Source organism: Leucopleurus acutus (genome assembly GCF_964270905.1).
Source record: "Leucopleurus acutus genome assembly, chromosome: 2".
Taxonomy (NCBI): domain Eukaryota; kingdom Metazoa; phylum Chordata; class Mammalia; order Artiodactyla; family Delphinidae; genus Leucopleurus; species Leucopleurus acutus.
Genome location: NC_139143.1, coordinates 128,143,199 through 128,156,602, shown reverse-complemented (window position 1 = coordinate 128,156,602; position 13,404 = coordinate 128,143,199). Strand labels below are relative to the sequence as shown.

The 13,404-nt window shown below is 35.8% G+C and overlaps 1 protein-coding gene across 1 annotated transcript in view; it reads right to left on the bottom strand.

Moving 5' to 3' along the window:
• SLC44A5 (solute carrier family 44 member 5) overlaps positions 1 to 13,404 on the bottom strand; it is a gene marked incomplete at both ends in the record, with an annotated part of 394,265 nt that overhangs the window by 27,669 nt on the left and 353,192 nt on the right. Inside the window, 3 exons of the mRNA XM_082863282.1 lie at positions 2,210 to 2,341; positions 9,861 to 9,973; positions 12,850 to 12,933. Of these exons, the coding sequence (XP_082719408.1) occupies positions 2,210 to 2,341; positions 9,861 to 9,973; positions 12,850 to 12,933 (329 nt within the window). The remainder of the gene's footprint in view (positions 1 to 2,209; positions 2,342 to 9,860; positions 9,974 to 12,849; positions 12,934 to 13,404) is intronic.

Sequence of the window (13,404 nt, the reverse complement as noted above, 5' to 3'; positions counted from 1 at the left end):
TGTGAGAGGATCTTAGGAAGGTGTCATCTCGCTACTACATCTTCTTTTAGTTAAACGATGTATTTATGTTTTTATGCAAATTTGATTCTCTTAAAACTAAACTGAGTCCAAAATTGTGGAGTATAGCCATATTAACCTAAAATCACTATCTTCTTTGGACAAACTTAAGAATATGAAATATATCAGTCACTTTATGTTCTGAAATTGCATTGAAAAAGAACATTGCATATTAAATTTGTACCTTTACAAAATTACATATTTTAAATGGTTATATTAGAGAAATTTAACTGTCTTTTGAATTTATATATTATATTCCCTCCTTTTGTTTGAGCAAGAGCAAACAATAGAAACATATTTTTTGAGCCCCTAGAGAGAAGCTGGTATAAATCTAACTTTACCAAGGAGGCTGGGATAATTAATAGAAATGAGAATAGAACCATCTCCTAACACAATCCAAGACTCATAAAAATTATACATTTTGCATGTATAACTGCATATTTTTAGTGTTTCTGTCAATTAGTATAATTTCATACGTATACCCTTGTCTCTGGTGCCTAGGATTTCATCAAACACAGAGCAAGTAATCAATTAATGTCTGATAAATGCGTTGTGAAAGCTAACACTCATTTGAGGAAAGATAAGTATTGCTAGACTTGAAAATAAAAGCAAGCCCTGTTTTCTCCTCAAAGTACCTCTCAACTTCTCCAATGGCAGATTCTGATCATCTCAATGATTTTTGTGTTGAAGGTCCTTAAGAGACAGCAGCAGGATGACCATAGAACCTGTAACTAAGATCCATCTGAGAGTAAAACTAGAGGTTTCAATACATAATGGATGAGATTTGTCATCTTTAGATATGACAGATGACAGTAAGTGGACTGCTGAGGAGATATGGAATCACTCAAATTCAGAAAAAGTAATGAGGATTTAAGTTCTAAGACACCTGATTTTTATAGTTAAAAAAAATGGCTATCAATGAAGTTCTTCTGAAACATATTTGAAAAAATAATGTGTTATGTGAAGGGAATTAGCTGCGTGAGGGCTAGAAATGGGAACCCAAAGAGCAAGAATTTGGCATTTTGATCTAGTACTATCCAAGGAACACAGAAAAACTGAATTTGGCAGACAAAAGAATCTGGTGGGGGCTTCTGTGCAGCAGGGCTAGCTCATCAAGCTTGGCATGAGCCTTAAGAAAACATCTCTCAAGACTATCCAAGGGTCTCTGCTAAAAAACTTTCTCACTAGTGATCTGATTCCCCATATGCCTTGACCCCAGGAAAGCAGTGTCCTACGTGGTATATATGTCTGTATTCTGGTCACAGAGAGAGTACCCTAATAGTTTTAATGAATAAAAAGGCACTCTGGTGACATGTTGTGAGCCTGTCCCTGATGACTTTTGGGTGAAGTGGCAAAATTAAGTTTTCAGATTTATGGTGATGGGATCCATGCTGGAATCATGATACTCTCCAAGATACTGCCCCCCTCTTAGGCTACCTCTGGGCTCCTTACCAGGCATCCTCAAACTTGTCTTCCCTGGCTCTCTAACTTCAACAACATATGAAGATGAAATATTTTTAAAGCACCATGTAATTACAGATCATCTTTAAAATCTTGAATAAATAACATGAATCTCTGTAAAGTGCAAGGACTAGTATAATAAAACCATTCTAGAAATATAGGATTGAAGCCATCTCTGAAATCATCTAGCTTTTAAAATATTTGTTAATATTACCCTTAACTAACTCAATCTAAATAAACATTTCAAAAATGTAAATTTCTTTTCAGTTATTTATTATTCCAATTCTATAACAGGTTGTTTAAAAGTCCTGCTATGAAAAATTTGTTGCTTATTTTTTTTCCTTTTTCTATTTTTAAAAACAAGTTTGAAAAATCAAGCATTTTTTTCCTTTTAAAATACCTTTCTTGGATATCAGATTAATGGCTATAAACGTCTATATCCAACCCATTTTAAGTTGAAGGCAAATAGCTTGAGATCATTGTAAAGTAACATTTTCCTAGATTATATAATAAATTCCCCTCAATGACTTTTCCATTTATTGTAGCTAGTATTATTATAGACACACTTATTTTAATGACATTAGCAATAAGTATATTTTAACAAGTTATACCAACCCAAATTTTCCTTTACACAAAAAGATGCTTTCTTGTTATTACAATTTTAACAAACAAGTTTTTAAAATCCACTCACTAAATGCGAACCATGTTTGTTTCAGTTGAAAGTACATGCTTATATCAGTCTGAATCCCGATGTGAAATACAGTTAAGTGAGAATTTGGCTGTCCCTGAAGATTGCTGTATTCCCGGTAACAGTGCCATATTCCTTGAAAAGGAGAGAAAAGTAGACTAATATAAAATGCTATTTTCTGAAATATAAGCTATACACTTATAACACATATCTACATGAAATTGATCAGCATGGTCATTTTTACAAAGGCAAGATTCATATTTCAAATTAAATATTTTATGTGTATCTAATAGTCTAAATGTGCTACTGTATTCAGTATAAATATTTTCAGTATTTGTTTGGATGACTGTGGCAACATCTGGCTTTAAATGACCTTTTAAATAGAAACAACCTTAATGTCCATCAATAGCGATTGGTTAAAAAAATTATGGTATATTTGTACAGTAGAATACTGCATTTCCATATAAAGAGGAGAAAGTCTAGTGTTAGTGAATGATCACCACATGTTTTGTTAAGTGGAAAAAAGTACAAAATGATATAAAAATATGCTATAATTCATATAAGAAGTAAGAACTATATATATTTTCTTATACACACGTAAAGTATCTCTGGCAGGATACATAGAAATACAATCTTTTTTGCTTCCAGGGAGGGAAACTTGGTGACTAAGGAGTAGAATGAGAAGGAAAATTTTCACTGTATAAACTTTTTATCTTTTAACATATAATCTATTTAAAAAGCAAATTTAAAAAATCATTTAAGTTGAAAATAGCCTTGTGAAATCTTTTCGATGGTGAAGGAATGTCTTGATGGAACTGTCTAAAAGCATATTCTTATCAAAGATTGTGTCCAGGCAAGGCAAACATGGACTTACTGTATTTTCCCCAAGACTCTGTGTTTCGAACTGTATATGACTTTTCACATGGTCTAGATAAAGTGGGAGTAGAAAACAGAGTTAAGAGGCCTATTTATTTTAATGACCCATGTGTCTGGATTAGGTCCGTTGGATATGTTCTAGCAATAATGAGGAAAATAGCTTTTAAAACCTCTAACTGTAAACTAACCGTTTTTTTCCCTAGATACAAGGTGAGAGGGTATGGCCCATGGAAAGACAAAAAACTAAATTAGAAAGGACAGTTGTTTCTCAAAGAAATATAAGATAAATCCCTTCCTTTTAGGCATTGCTTTCCCTGTGAATTTTTAAAAATTCCTTTAAAAATGCTTTATGGAATATTTGATACATACAAAATTATATGTAATGCAGATGTTGGTTTTAAAGCATACAGTAAAATAAACACATATGAATGTATCACCTATCTTAAGATTTTATCATCCTAATTTTGCTCTAATTACACAAAATAAAAATGTTTCTTCTACCTGAGATTTTCATCCTATCATACCTACTGCCTCTCCCTGCCAAAGAACAATTATTCTGAATCCTGTGCTTATTATTCTCTTATTTTAGCAGAAAGATATGTTGAAATATCTCCTTAAGGGGTATTTATATCCCATAAATTTTTATTATTTATTGTTTATTATTAATTCTTATAGTTCTATGACTTTTGAGGCTATTATTACACGCATACATGTTTAGAATTAGTATATCTTTTTAGTAAACTGTATCCTTTGTATCCCTAGCAATGCTTTTCATTCCAAAATCTATTTTGTCTGATATTATTATGGCTACTGCAGCTTTCTTTTGGTTAATGATTGCTAGTATATTTTTATCTATCCCTTCACTTTGAAACTTCCAATTTCCTTATGTTTTGTGTAACTTACGTAAATAGCACAGCTCCAATTTGTATATTTATATCTTAATCTGACCTGACAATCTCTGTATTCTAAACGATGAGCTTAATAAATTTATATTTAATGTATTGCTATACTTATTTTTCAACCTTCTTACTTTTTGCTTTTCCTGTTCCACTTTGTATCTGTACTTCTTTTCTTCCAATTCTTGTCCTTTAAAAATTGATCAGTTTTTGTTTGTTTATTTATATTCTATTTTTCCCCTCTACTGGTTCAGAGATGTCTTCTCTGTTTTTAGAATAAATTACCCTTGAAAATTGACTATGTGTACTTACTAACCAAGTCTAAAGTCAACACAAGGAAATACAAGAAACTTAGATTACTCAGTAATCACCCCAGTCTGATTATTCCTCTGTATTTTACTTATGTACAGTTGGACCTCAAAAAATTGGATATTATCATTATTTTATACAAAGGTTGTTAAGCTCTACCTACACATTTACCAATTCATTTTCTTTGCTCATCATTCTTTCTTGCATCTCATACATTTTTGTGGAATCATTTTCCTTCTTGAAGTAGGCATTCCTTTAGTATATGTCTATTTGTAAACTCTGGTTTTTACTTATCTTAAAATATCTTTATGTTACTCTTATTCTTGAAAGATAGTTTTGCTGGGTGTACAGCTGTAGGTTGACTGTTATTTTTTCTTAGCTCTTTGAAGGTATTATTCTACTTCTTTTGTTGCTGTCAAAAAGTCTGCTTCAGGGACTTCCCTGGTGGCACAGTGGTTAAGAATCCACCTGCCAATGAAGGGGACATGGGTTTGATCCCTGGTCTGGGAAGATCCCACATGCCACGGAGCAACTAAGCCCGTGCACCACAACTACTGAGCCTGCGCTCTAGAGCCCGCGAGCCACAACTACTGAGCCCACATGCCACAACTACTGAAGCCTGCGCACCTAGAGCCCATGCTCCGAAACAAGAGAAGCCACCGCAATGAGAAGCCTGCGCACCGCAATAAAGAGTAGCCCACGTTCAACGCCAACTAGAGAAAGCCCACACGCAGCAACTAAGACTCAATGCAGCCAAAAATAAAAAGAAATTTAAAATTTTATAATTTAAAAAAAAGTCTGCTTCAGCCTAACTGTTCCTTTGTATATGATCTGTCTTTTCTCTCCAGTTGTTTTAAAAGTCTTTTGTCTTTGGTCTTCTGAAGTTTCACAACAATTTCTTTCTTTTACATCATTAATTTCTTGCTCTCTAATGGGTCATTCCAAACAGTATACAAGCATGCTGTTCTTTCTCACATCTTAAATAATGAAACAAAAGATATTCTACTTTTGACACTCTTCCCCCAATCCACTGCCCAATTACTCCCCACTGCAATAAAACTCTCCAAAATAGCCATCTATGTTGTCTATCTGCAGTTCCTCTCCTCCCATCCTCTTTCAATCCACTCTAACCAGACTTTTTTTTCTCATTATTCTACCAAAACTGCCCTCATCAGATTACCAGTGATCTCATCACATTTCTAAATCCAAGGCCTAGTCTCAGTTTCTCAATTCTCATCTTTCTTGACCTATCAGCCCCATTTGACATGGTTTATCACTCCCTCCGCTTTTGTTGTTGTTTGTTGTTGTTGTTGCTGCTTTTTAACTTGGCTTCTATAACATCACCTGCTTTTAGTTTTCAAAAAAACCTGTTTTTCCTCAGGTGTCTTTGCTGGTCCCTTCTCTTCTCCCTGACCTCTTAATGTTGGAGGACCTCTGAACTCAGTCTTTGGTCCACATCTCTATGTATATCTATTTTTTTGGGTAATCTCAGCGAGTCTCATGGCTCTAGTGTTCCTGACTCCTAACTATATTTCTTTAGGCTAACTCTCTCTTTCTAACTCCAGACTGTATATTCAACTGCCTACTTGCCATCTCCACTTTAATGCCTAATAAACATCTCAAACTCAACATGTTCAAAATTATACTTCTGATCAATCCCCTTTCTAAACCAAAAGGTTTAGAACCTTGCTCCACTCAAACCTTCCCTATCTCAGTTGATGTCAACTCCATCTCTCCAGTTGCTTGGATTAAAACCTTAGAAGTCATTCTTGACTCCTGACACTCTCTTATGAACTGCATTCAATCCATCAGGAAATTCGGTTGGTTCTACATTAAAAACCTATATGCCCATCCTTATTGCTACCACCTTGGTCTGAGCTTCCCTCATTTGGCACATGAATTACTGTAGTAACCTATTCAGTGATCTCATTGCTTCTTCTCTTGCCTCACTATGGTCTCTTCTCAACACAGGGACTAAAGCTGTCATCATTTCATATCCCTTCTCTACTCAAAACCCTACCTTGCCTCCCCATTTCACTCAGAGTAAAAAGCAAGATCTTACAATAATCTATAAGTCTCTGGCCCTCCACAAATTCTATGACCTCATCTCCTATTCTCCTCTTTACTCCGTACACTCATCTACACAAGCATTCTAGCCATTTCTTCAACACGCTCCCACCTTCAGGACTTTGCACTAGCTGTACTCACTGTCTAGAACTTTTCCTTTATCTCCAATGGCTAACTCCATTGCCTCCTTCAAGTGTTTTCTCAGACCTCTTCTCCAAAAGGCCTACCCTACTAATACTGCAATTTGCTCTCCTTGCCCTACCATGATACTCTCAATCCCCCTTTATCTATTCTACATTTTCTTTTTTTCATGGCAAGAATCACCTTCTAATAGATAATATGCTTAGGCTATAAGTATCAGGAGAGTAAGAACGTTTGTCTTTTTACTGTTCTTTCTCAAGAGCCTAGAATAGTGCCTGTTACACAGCAGCTGCTCAACTGATATTTGTTGACTGAACAAATAAAAGAAAGTACAACTAGATATGGGTGTCACTTCCCTTACTCTCCTTGGTATAATTAGAGCTTCCTGTATCTTTGAATTTATACCTTTCATCAGTTCTAGAAAATTCTCAGCCAATATCTTTCAAATATGTTGATATATTTTAGGCCCTTCTCAATCTATTCTCTCTCTCTTAACCACACAATCATATTTTGTCCTCTTGTCACATTCTGCTGTATTCTGAGTAATTATTTCAGAGGTTCATCTTTCAGTTCATTAATTCTCTATTTTACTATTTAACTTATCAATTTAATTTCTAATCTAACACTATATTGCTTTGTTTTGAAAAGTTCTATTTAGTTCGTCTTCATGTATGCCTGGATATTTTTGATGATTTCTTTCTTTTTAAATTGTATTTTTAATTCTTAAACATTTTATACATGATTATCTCATGTTCTGTATCAATCCATATCTGAATTCTTGGAGGCCTCAATCTGATGTTTATAGTTTCTTTTGTTTCTTTATTTTATATAAATTTATTTATCTTATATATATTTTTTGGCTGCGTTGGGTCTTCATTGCTGTGCGTGGGCTTTCTCTAGTTGTGGTGAGCGGGGACTACTCTTCGTTGTGGTGCACAGGCTTCTCATTGCAGTGGCTTCTCTTGTTGCAGAGCATGGGCTCTAGGCGCACAGGCTTCAGTAGTTGTGGCTTGTGGGCTCTAGAGCACAGGCTTACTAGTTGTGGAGCATGGGCTCAGTTGCTCCGCAGCATGTGGGATCTTCCCAGACCATGACTCGAACCTGTGTCGTGGATTCTTAACCACTGCGCCACCAGGGAAGCCCTCTTTTGTTTCTTGCAAAAGACCATTTCCTTGCATGTTTGGTAATCTTTGATTGTAACTCATACTTTGTTAAATTTAATCTGTGGAAACCTGGTGATCTGAATTGAAGGTGCTTTCATCTAGAGGGGATTTATATTTGTTTCTGTTGGCAACCAAAGGGTACTACCAAACTGGGGTCACTTTATACGTTTTCCAGGATCCCAGACCTACTCCAGGAGTTTCAGGTCTGACCCTCTACTCTCCTGCTGGCTCTAAGTGTCCTGATTGTAGCCCTGGTATGGTCCGCCCATAATTTCATCTGTGCTTCCTGCTCGGTTCCACACATTTTAGCTTGTGGGTTTAAAATGGTTTTCCTTTTGGGGAGATTTCCTTTACTTCTGGTAAGCTCATCAAAAAAAATACATTACATAAAACAATACAATACTATTTTATGCCATTATTTCATAGCAAGAGGACCCTTCAGATTATTAATTCTTCCATACTGGTGGATGTGAAAATCTCAGCAGTGTTTTCCAATTTATTTTTCTATTGCTTTCTCATTCCTGTCCTAGTGTTTGTTTGTTTGTTTGTTTGTTTGTTTTTAAAAGTATGTTCCCTGGGCTTCAAGTCCTCTTTCCTCAATAATATTCCTGCATAATAACAAAATAATAGATACCATTTACTGAACAATTACTATGTGCTAGGCAGCTCTCTAAGTACTTTATATACATTATTTATTAACACTCACAGATTCCTATTATACAGTTGAGGAAACTATGAATTAGAGACACTATGTACTTGCAGAGAATCACACAATTAATATGTGATGATTCTAGAACTGTGCCTTTTTCAAACTCCAAATACATATTTGTAACCATGGTGTTATATGGCCTCCCCTATATATCTCTTAATTTGTTCTGGTCAATGAGAATTGTTCACATGCTCAACCTCTAAGATGGCAAAGGAAAGGGGATATTTTGAGCTTCAAGGAGGAAAATGACTTTTAGACAAAAAGCTTTCTTGAGAGTTTCAGATTAGAGGACAGCAATTCTTGCATTCCTCTACCAGACTGACCCACCTCTTCACGGGCAGCTGCACAGGAGGAGCTGATAAGGAATAATACCTGGAAAGACGTGAACAATTGTCTAGAAACTTAATTAGGATAACGAGCAGGATAATAACAATACCCCAAGACATGCTGAGTGTTTGCTGTATTCCAGGGACCTTCTAAGATCTTTATATTCATTTCTCATTTTACACTCACAGTCTTGTTAGATGGAGATACCATTATTGTGCTGATGTTATGGATAAGGAAACTGAGGCTTATAATCATTAAAATTTTCCAAAGTCTCCCAGTTACATTATGGAGCTGGGATTGGAACCCAAGCTAGCTACAGATTTTGCGGATTCTGCTGGTTTCTAATGCTGACATGTTTAAAGCTCTTCTTCTTTGGGTGACAAAAATAGGAAATTGTTATTTTTGGTATCTGTGACCATAAAATCTCATTGTCGATATAAATGGTGTTGTAGCAGAAATCATTCTTTTGAATAGAAACCTCTCTAACATTCACATATTGGCCCATACATTTATTAGAAGACTGAGAAGAAGCTGCCATAAGTGCCATACTGTTCGTTAGGAGAGACTTTAATTCCTTTTTTAGTATTTGCATTTTACCTGTACTGCATTTGGCAGGATTGAGTTAATAATTAGAGCTCAACCTTGAAATAAAGTAAGTCTCCATCCAATGTGTAATTCAGAATACTTGCCTCTAGAGGGTGATGCCTCATTATGGAGTACTGGCCAATTATTACAATATGTGACAGTACCTGGATTAAAAGTTCTAAGTTGAAAGAGGAAAACAGATCAATCACACTTCTGTTACAATGCAGACCTGGCCTTTGATCAGACAGAAAAGTTAAAGGACTCAAAGAAATTGTCTGAAATATTTTTCATTAACTTAAAAGGGATTTTTTTTACCTCCTTCTTTATACCCATGAGGCATGAGACCAAAGGCTGGTAGAGAAAAACAGTAGAACTTTCTGATAGCACTTTTTTTTCCCAAGATAAAGCAGAAATAATAGAGATAATATATGCAAAATTAAGTAATTTTTCTCAATTTAACAACTTTTGGAGGGGAATAATTAAACTCACTGCAAGGAAAATACTTTCTGGTGATTGATAATGGGGACTGAAAAGAAAAAGATTATTTTGATATTCGGTGATTTTAAGAGGGTGATACCTACCATAAGCTATAATCCCAATCACACCAAAGGTGAAGAGCCAGAAGAGGAAGCCAGCCGTGAACCTCAGGAGTATCACGAACATCCAACTGAGGAGCATGGCGATAGTCAGGCCACTGGAGGAAAAAAATGCACGACAAACACAGTGGGCCAGTGTGCTAAACATAGCAGAATGAGCACAGCAAGACAACGCTTTTTTCTATTCAAAAAGATTCTTGATTATTTTACCTGGCTATAGAAACATTTATAATGTTAAAAAGTATAAATAATTTTTGCTGTTAAGATTTTCACGTGAAAGAGTAGGACCATCAGGGACTTTACACATGAATCAATTTTGTGCCTAGATAAACTGAAGTTCAGTATCAATAGTTGTTCCAGGAAAAACCACAGTTCCTATCTGCCACAGTCCTATTTTTTTCCTTCACACTTACCCACCAAGTATAAAAAGCATGGATAAAGCATATCTAGGAGGAAATTGTGCTGTTCTTGTTCTATCTACCTGGTGACTAATGAAAACCTTATATAATACAACACTCTAGCAGTAAGGGAACAAACTTAGGGCAGAAAGACAAGCAAAATAACTGCCCCACACAGTTCCTAAATCCATGATTTTGCAGTCATTATCATTCTGGTCTAATTATCTCTAATCGTTTGTGATGTCTAACCTCACTAGACATTTATTTCGGCTCCCCAGGGATCTGTGGGCCATTATTTGGAGCTGTGATAAGGCTTCTGTGTCTCCTGGGCCATGCAACTTCATCAACCAATCAACAGCATGAATATTTTCCTTCTGTTTCAATTTCTTCCTGGGGTTTGATTGAGTTACTAGAGGTACTTCTCCCCCCCCCACCCCCATATATCCAGGTTAAAGTCATATTGGATTCTTCTAGGTAATTTCATCAAAGAGAACTCACTAAGATTGGAAATTTGGCTTCTATTAAGAACTGACACCACTGGTGATATCTGCAAGTTTCCAAACAGACAGAGCTTGGCACATTGATTGAGTTTATTGCCTTCAAATATTATCTTTAAAAAGAAAATATTAATAATACTGTCACTGGATAGATGACAGCATGTATCAGAGCACCTCCTCAGCTTGCAGTCTCGCAGAGCCTATGCTTTTAACTTCAGAAGCCATTCCCTTTTAAAAATCACAGATACTTTCATGCTGAAATATTCAACATAGTTGAAGAATTATTCTGTGGCATAGTCCAAGGGGGTTATTAAAAAAGGTCAGGGGGGAAGAAAAGAAATATAGCTCTTTACTGTTCTGTGTTTTTAATTCCCGCATAAAAATTCTAACTGAATAAACTAAATCCCAGTATGTCATTCTTTGGTTTTATATGTATAAAATCAATGAGAACAGAAGAGTTGAAAATAAAGGGAGGTGTATATGTTCTAGCAGTTCTAGGTGTTTAGTCCCTGGGTAGAGAGCATTTCAGTGCGTGTGTTGGGAGTGAGGAGGGCAGGAGAATCTATCATAATTTACACTTTTTTCAGGTAAGAGTGGGAAAGCCAAAACAAAGGAAAAACATAGAAATTATCTAGTGATATTTGGGTCTGACAATAGGGGCACCAGTTTCCTGTCAAGTATGGACTACAATCTCTGCTATGGAGATATATCCTGAAATACACACTGAAAATAATTACTGTAATTGTTTAAGACAAAGCATCAAAATGAGTAAAATCTGATAAAACTATCTAGCTTTATAGCTCCAAAAACTACTCACTAGTATTTTACACACAGTGCAATTTTGACTTTAGTTATATATTTGACTTATAGTTAAGTATATCTATCTTGTTCCCCTAGTATTTTTATAACTGTTCCACATTTTCTATGCATCTTTATGGTCCAAGAACCATACCAGGAGTTAGGAAAATAAAGATGAGTTAGACATAGTTACCATGGTAAAGAGTTCATAGTTTATCAGAGGGAAAGAGTCAGGTAAATAAAACACAAGACAGTGATGCTATATGGAAGACAGGTATGTGTGTTTATATATAGGTATGTACACACGTACACACACACACACACACACACACACACACACACACACAATGACCATGAGGAACACAGAGGGGCAAGTAATTTACTATAGCTGGGGAAGTCAAGAAAGACATCATAGATGACACAAAAGCTGATTTTAAATAATGAGATGGGGTTGCCCAGGACAATGTGCAAAAAACATGGGGTTTTGACAGTCCAGGGACAGGCATGCTATTTGCTGTGTTTAGAATATAGGGTTAATCCAGAAACATGCATGGAGATAAATCTGGGAAACTAAGTTGGGCCAGATTGTAAGGGGCTTTGTAAGTATCTGAAGAAGTTTTCACTTTATTCTTTGATCACCAGGGAATCATAGGTGCTTTTAGGGTACTTAGGGTACAAGAAGGTGGCACAAGAGCCAGATAGTAATGACAGCCTTAGGCATATCAAAACATGTACCTGCTCCAGAAGAGTGACTACATTTTCCTTTATGTTTTAGAAATGCAAATATTATGTCTGAAAATTTAAAATCTCCTCCTCCCTTCAAATGTCTTTTTCAGCTTCTCTTAAGTACAGTGACTTTGATGATGATGATAACAAACATTATGTGGAAGGGCTGTGTTAAAAAGTAAGAATGATCCTTTGGAGGTCAAGGGGAGGACAAATGAATACCAAAGAAATAACACTGCATCCACTGTAACGTGTAATGAAAAGCAAACATACCACAGATATGGCCCTGCGTGACTTGAAATATATGTTTATAAGAGGACTTTTACTAGTGATTTAATAGAATTAAATTTACATTCTTATAACTTTCTGCTACCACTGGGCAGATTTCCAAATATCTTTGCCTCATCTTCACTCTGTCTGAAAAAGAAAGTGGCAGGAACTGAAATCCAAGTCAACCTTTTATTCATGACTATGAATGGGGAATTTGAAGAAAGAAATTCTACAAAGATAAAATCAGAATGGGGCTGGAGAAGAAACACCTAAGCTTTCACTTACATGAGAATCCAATACCACGTTGTTGCATAGTCTTCAAACACTTTCACTCCAATTGCCCTTGCATCAAGGACTTTATTGATACCACTGAATTCAAAGAAGGAAAAAAAATCAATTATTTTTTGACTACCACTAAACAGAAATGTTCTTGTTATGATAAAAGGGATTTGGAAGCTGCAGTTCTAAGCATATTTTTAGAAACCATTTATCACTAGTGACTCTTTTCCTAGCCACAACAATACATGAGGTGTCACTTCGTTAAACCTGCAAAGGTAGCCAGCTACAGCTGCACACAGAGGGAACGTGGCTTCCAAGAGCGATAAACAGACCCCTCTCCAACACACCCTCAGTGTTGCAGAAGCCTCACTATAAGACAAGAATTTAGATGGTAAGATCAGCTTTTAACTTTTAAAATCCATAGAGCCAATATAAAATCCATAGAGCCAAGAATGAATATGATATTTAATTCCCCTTCTTAATCTTCTGACAGCTCTGTAGCACGAAGGCACAAAGAGGCACATACAGAAAAGTGCACCAATCGTTAGCATCCAGTTTGAT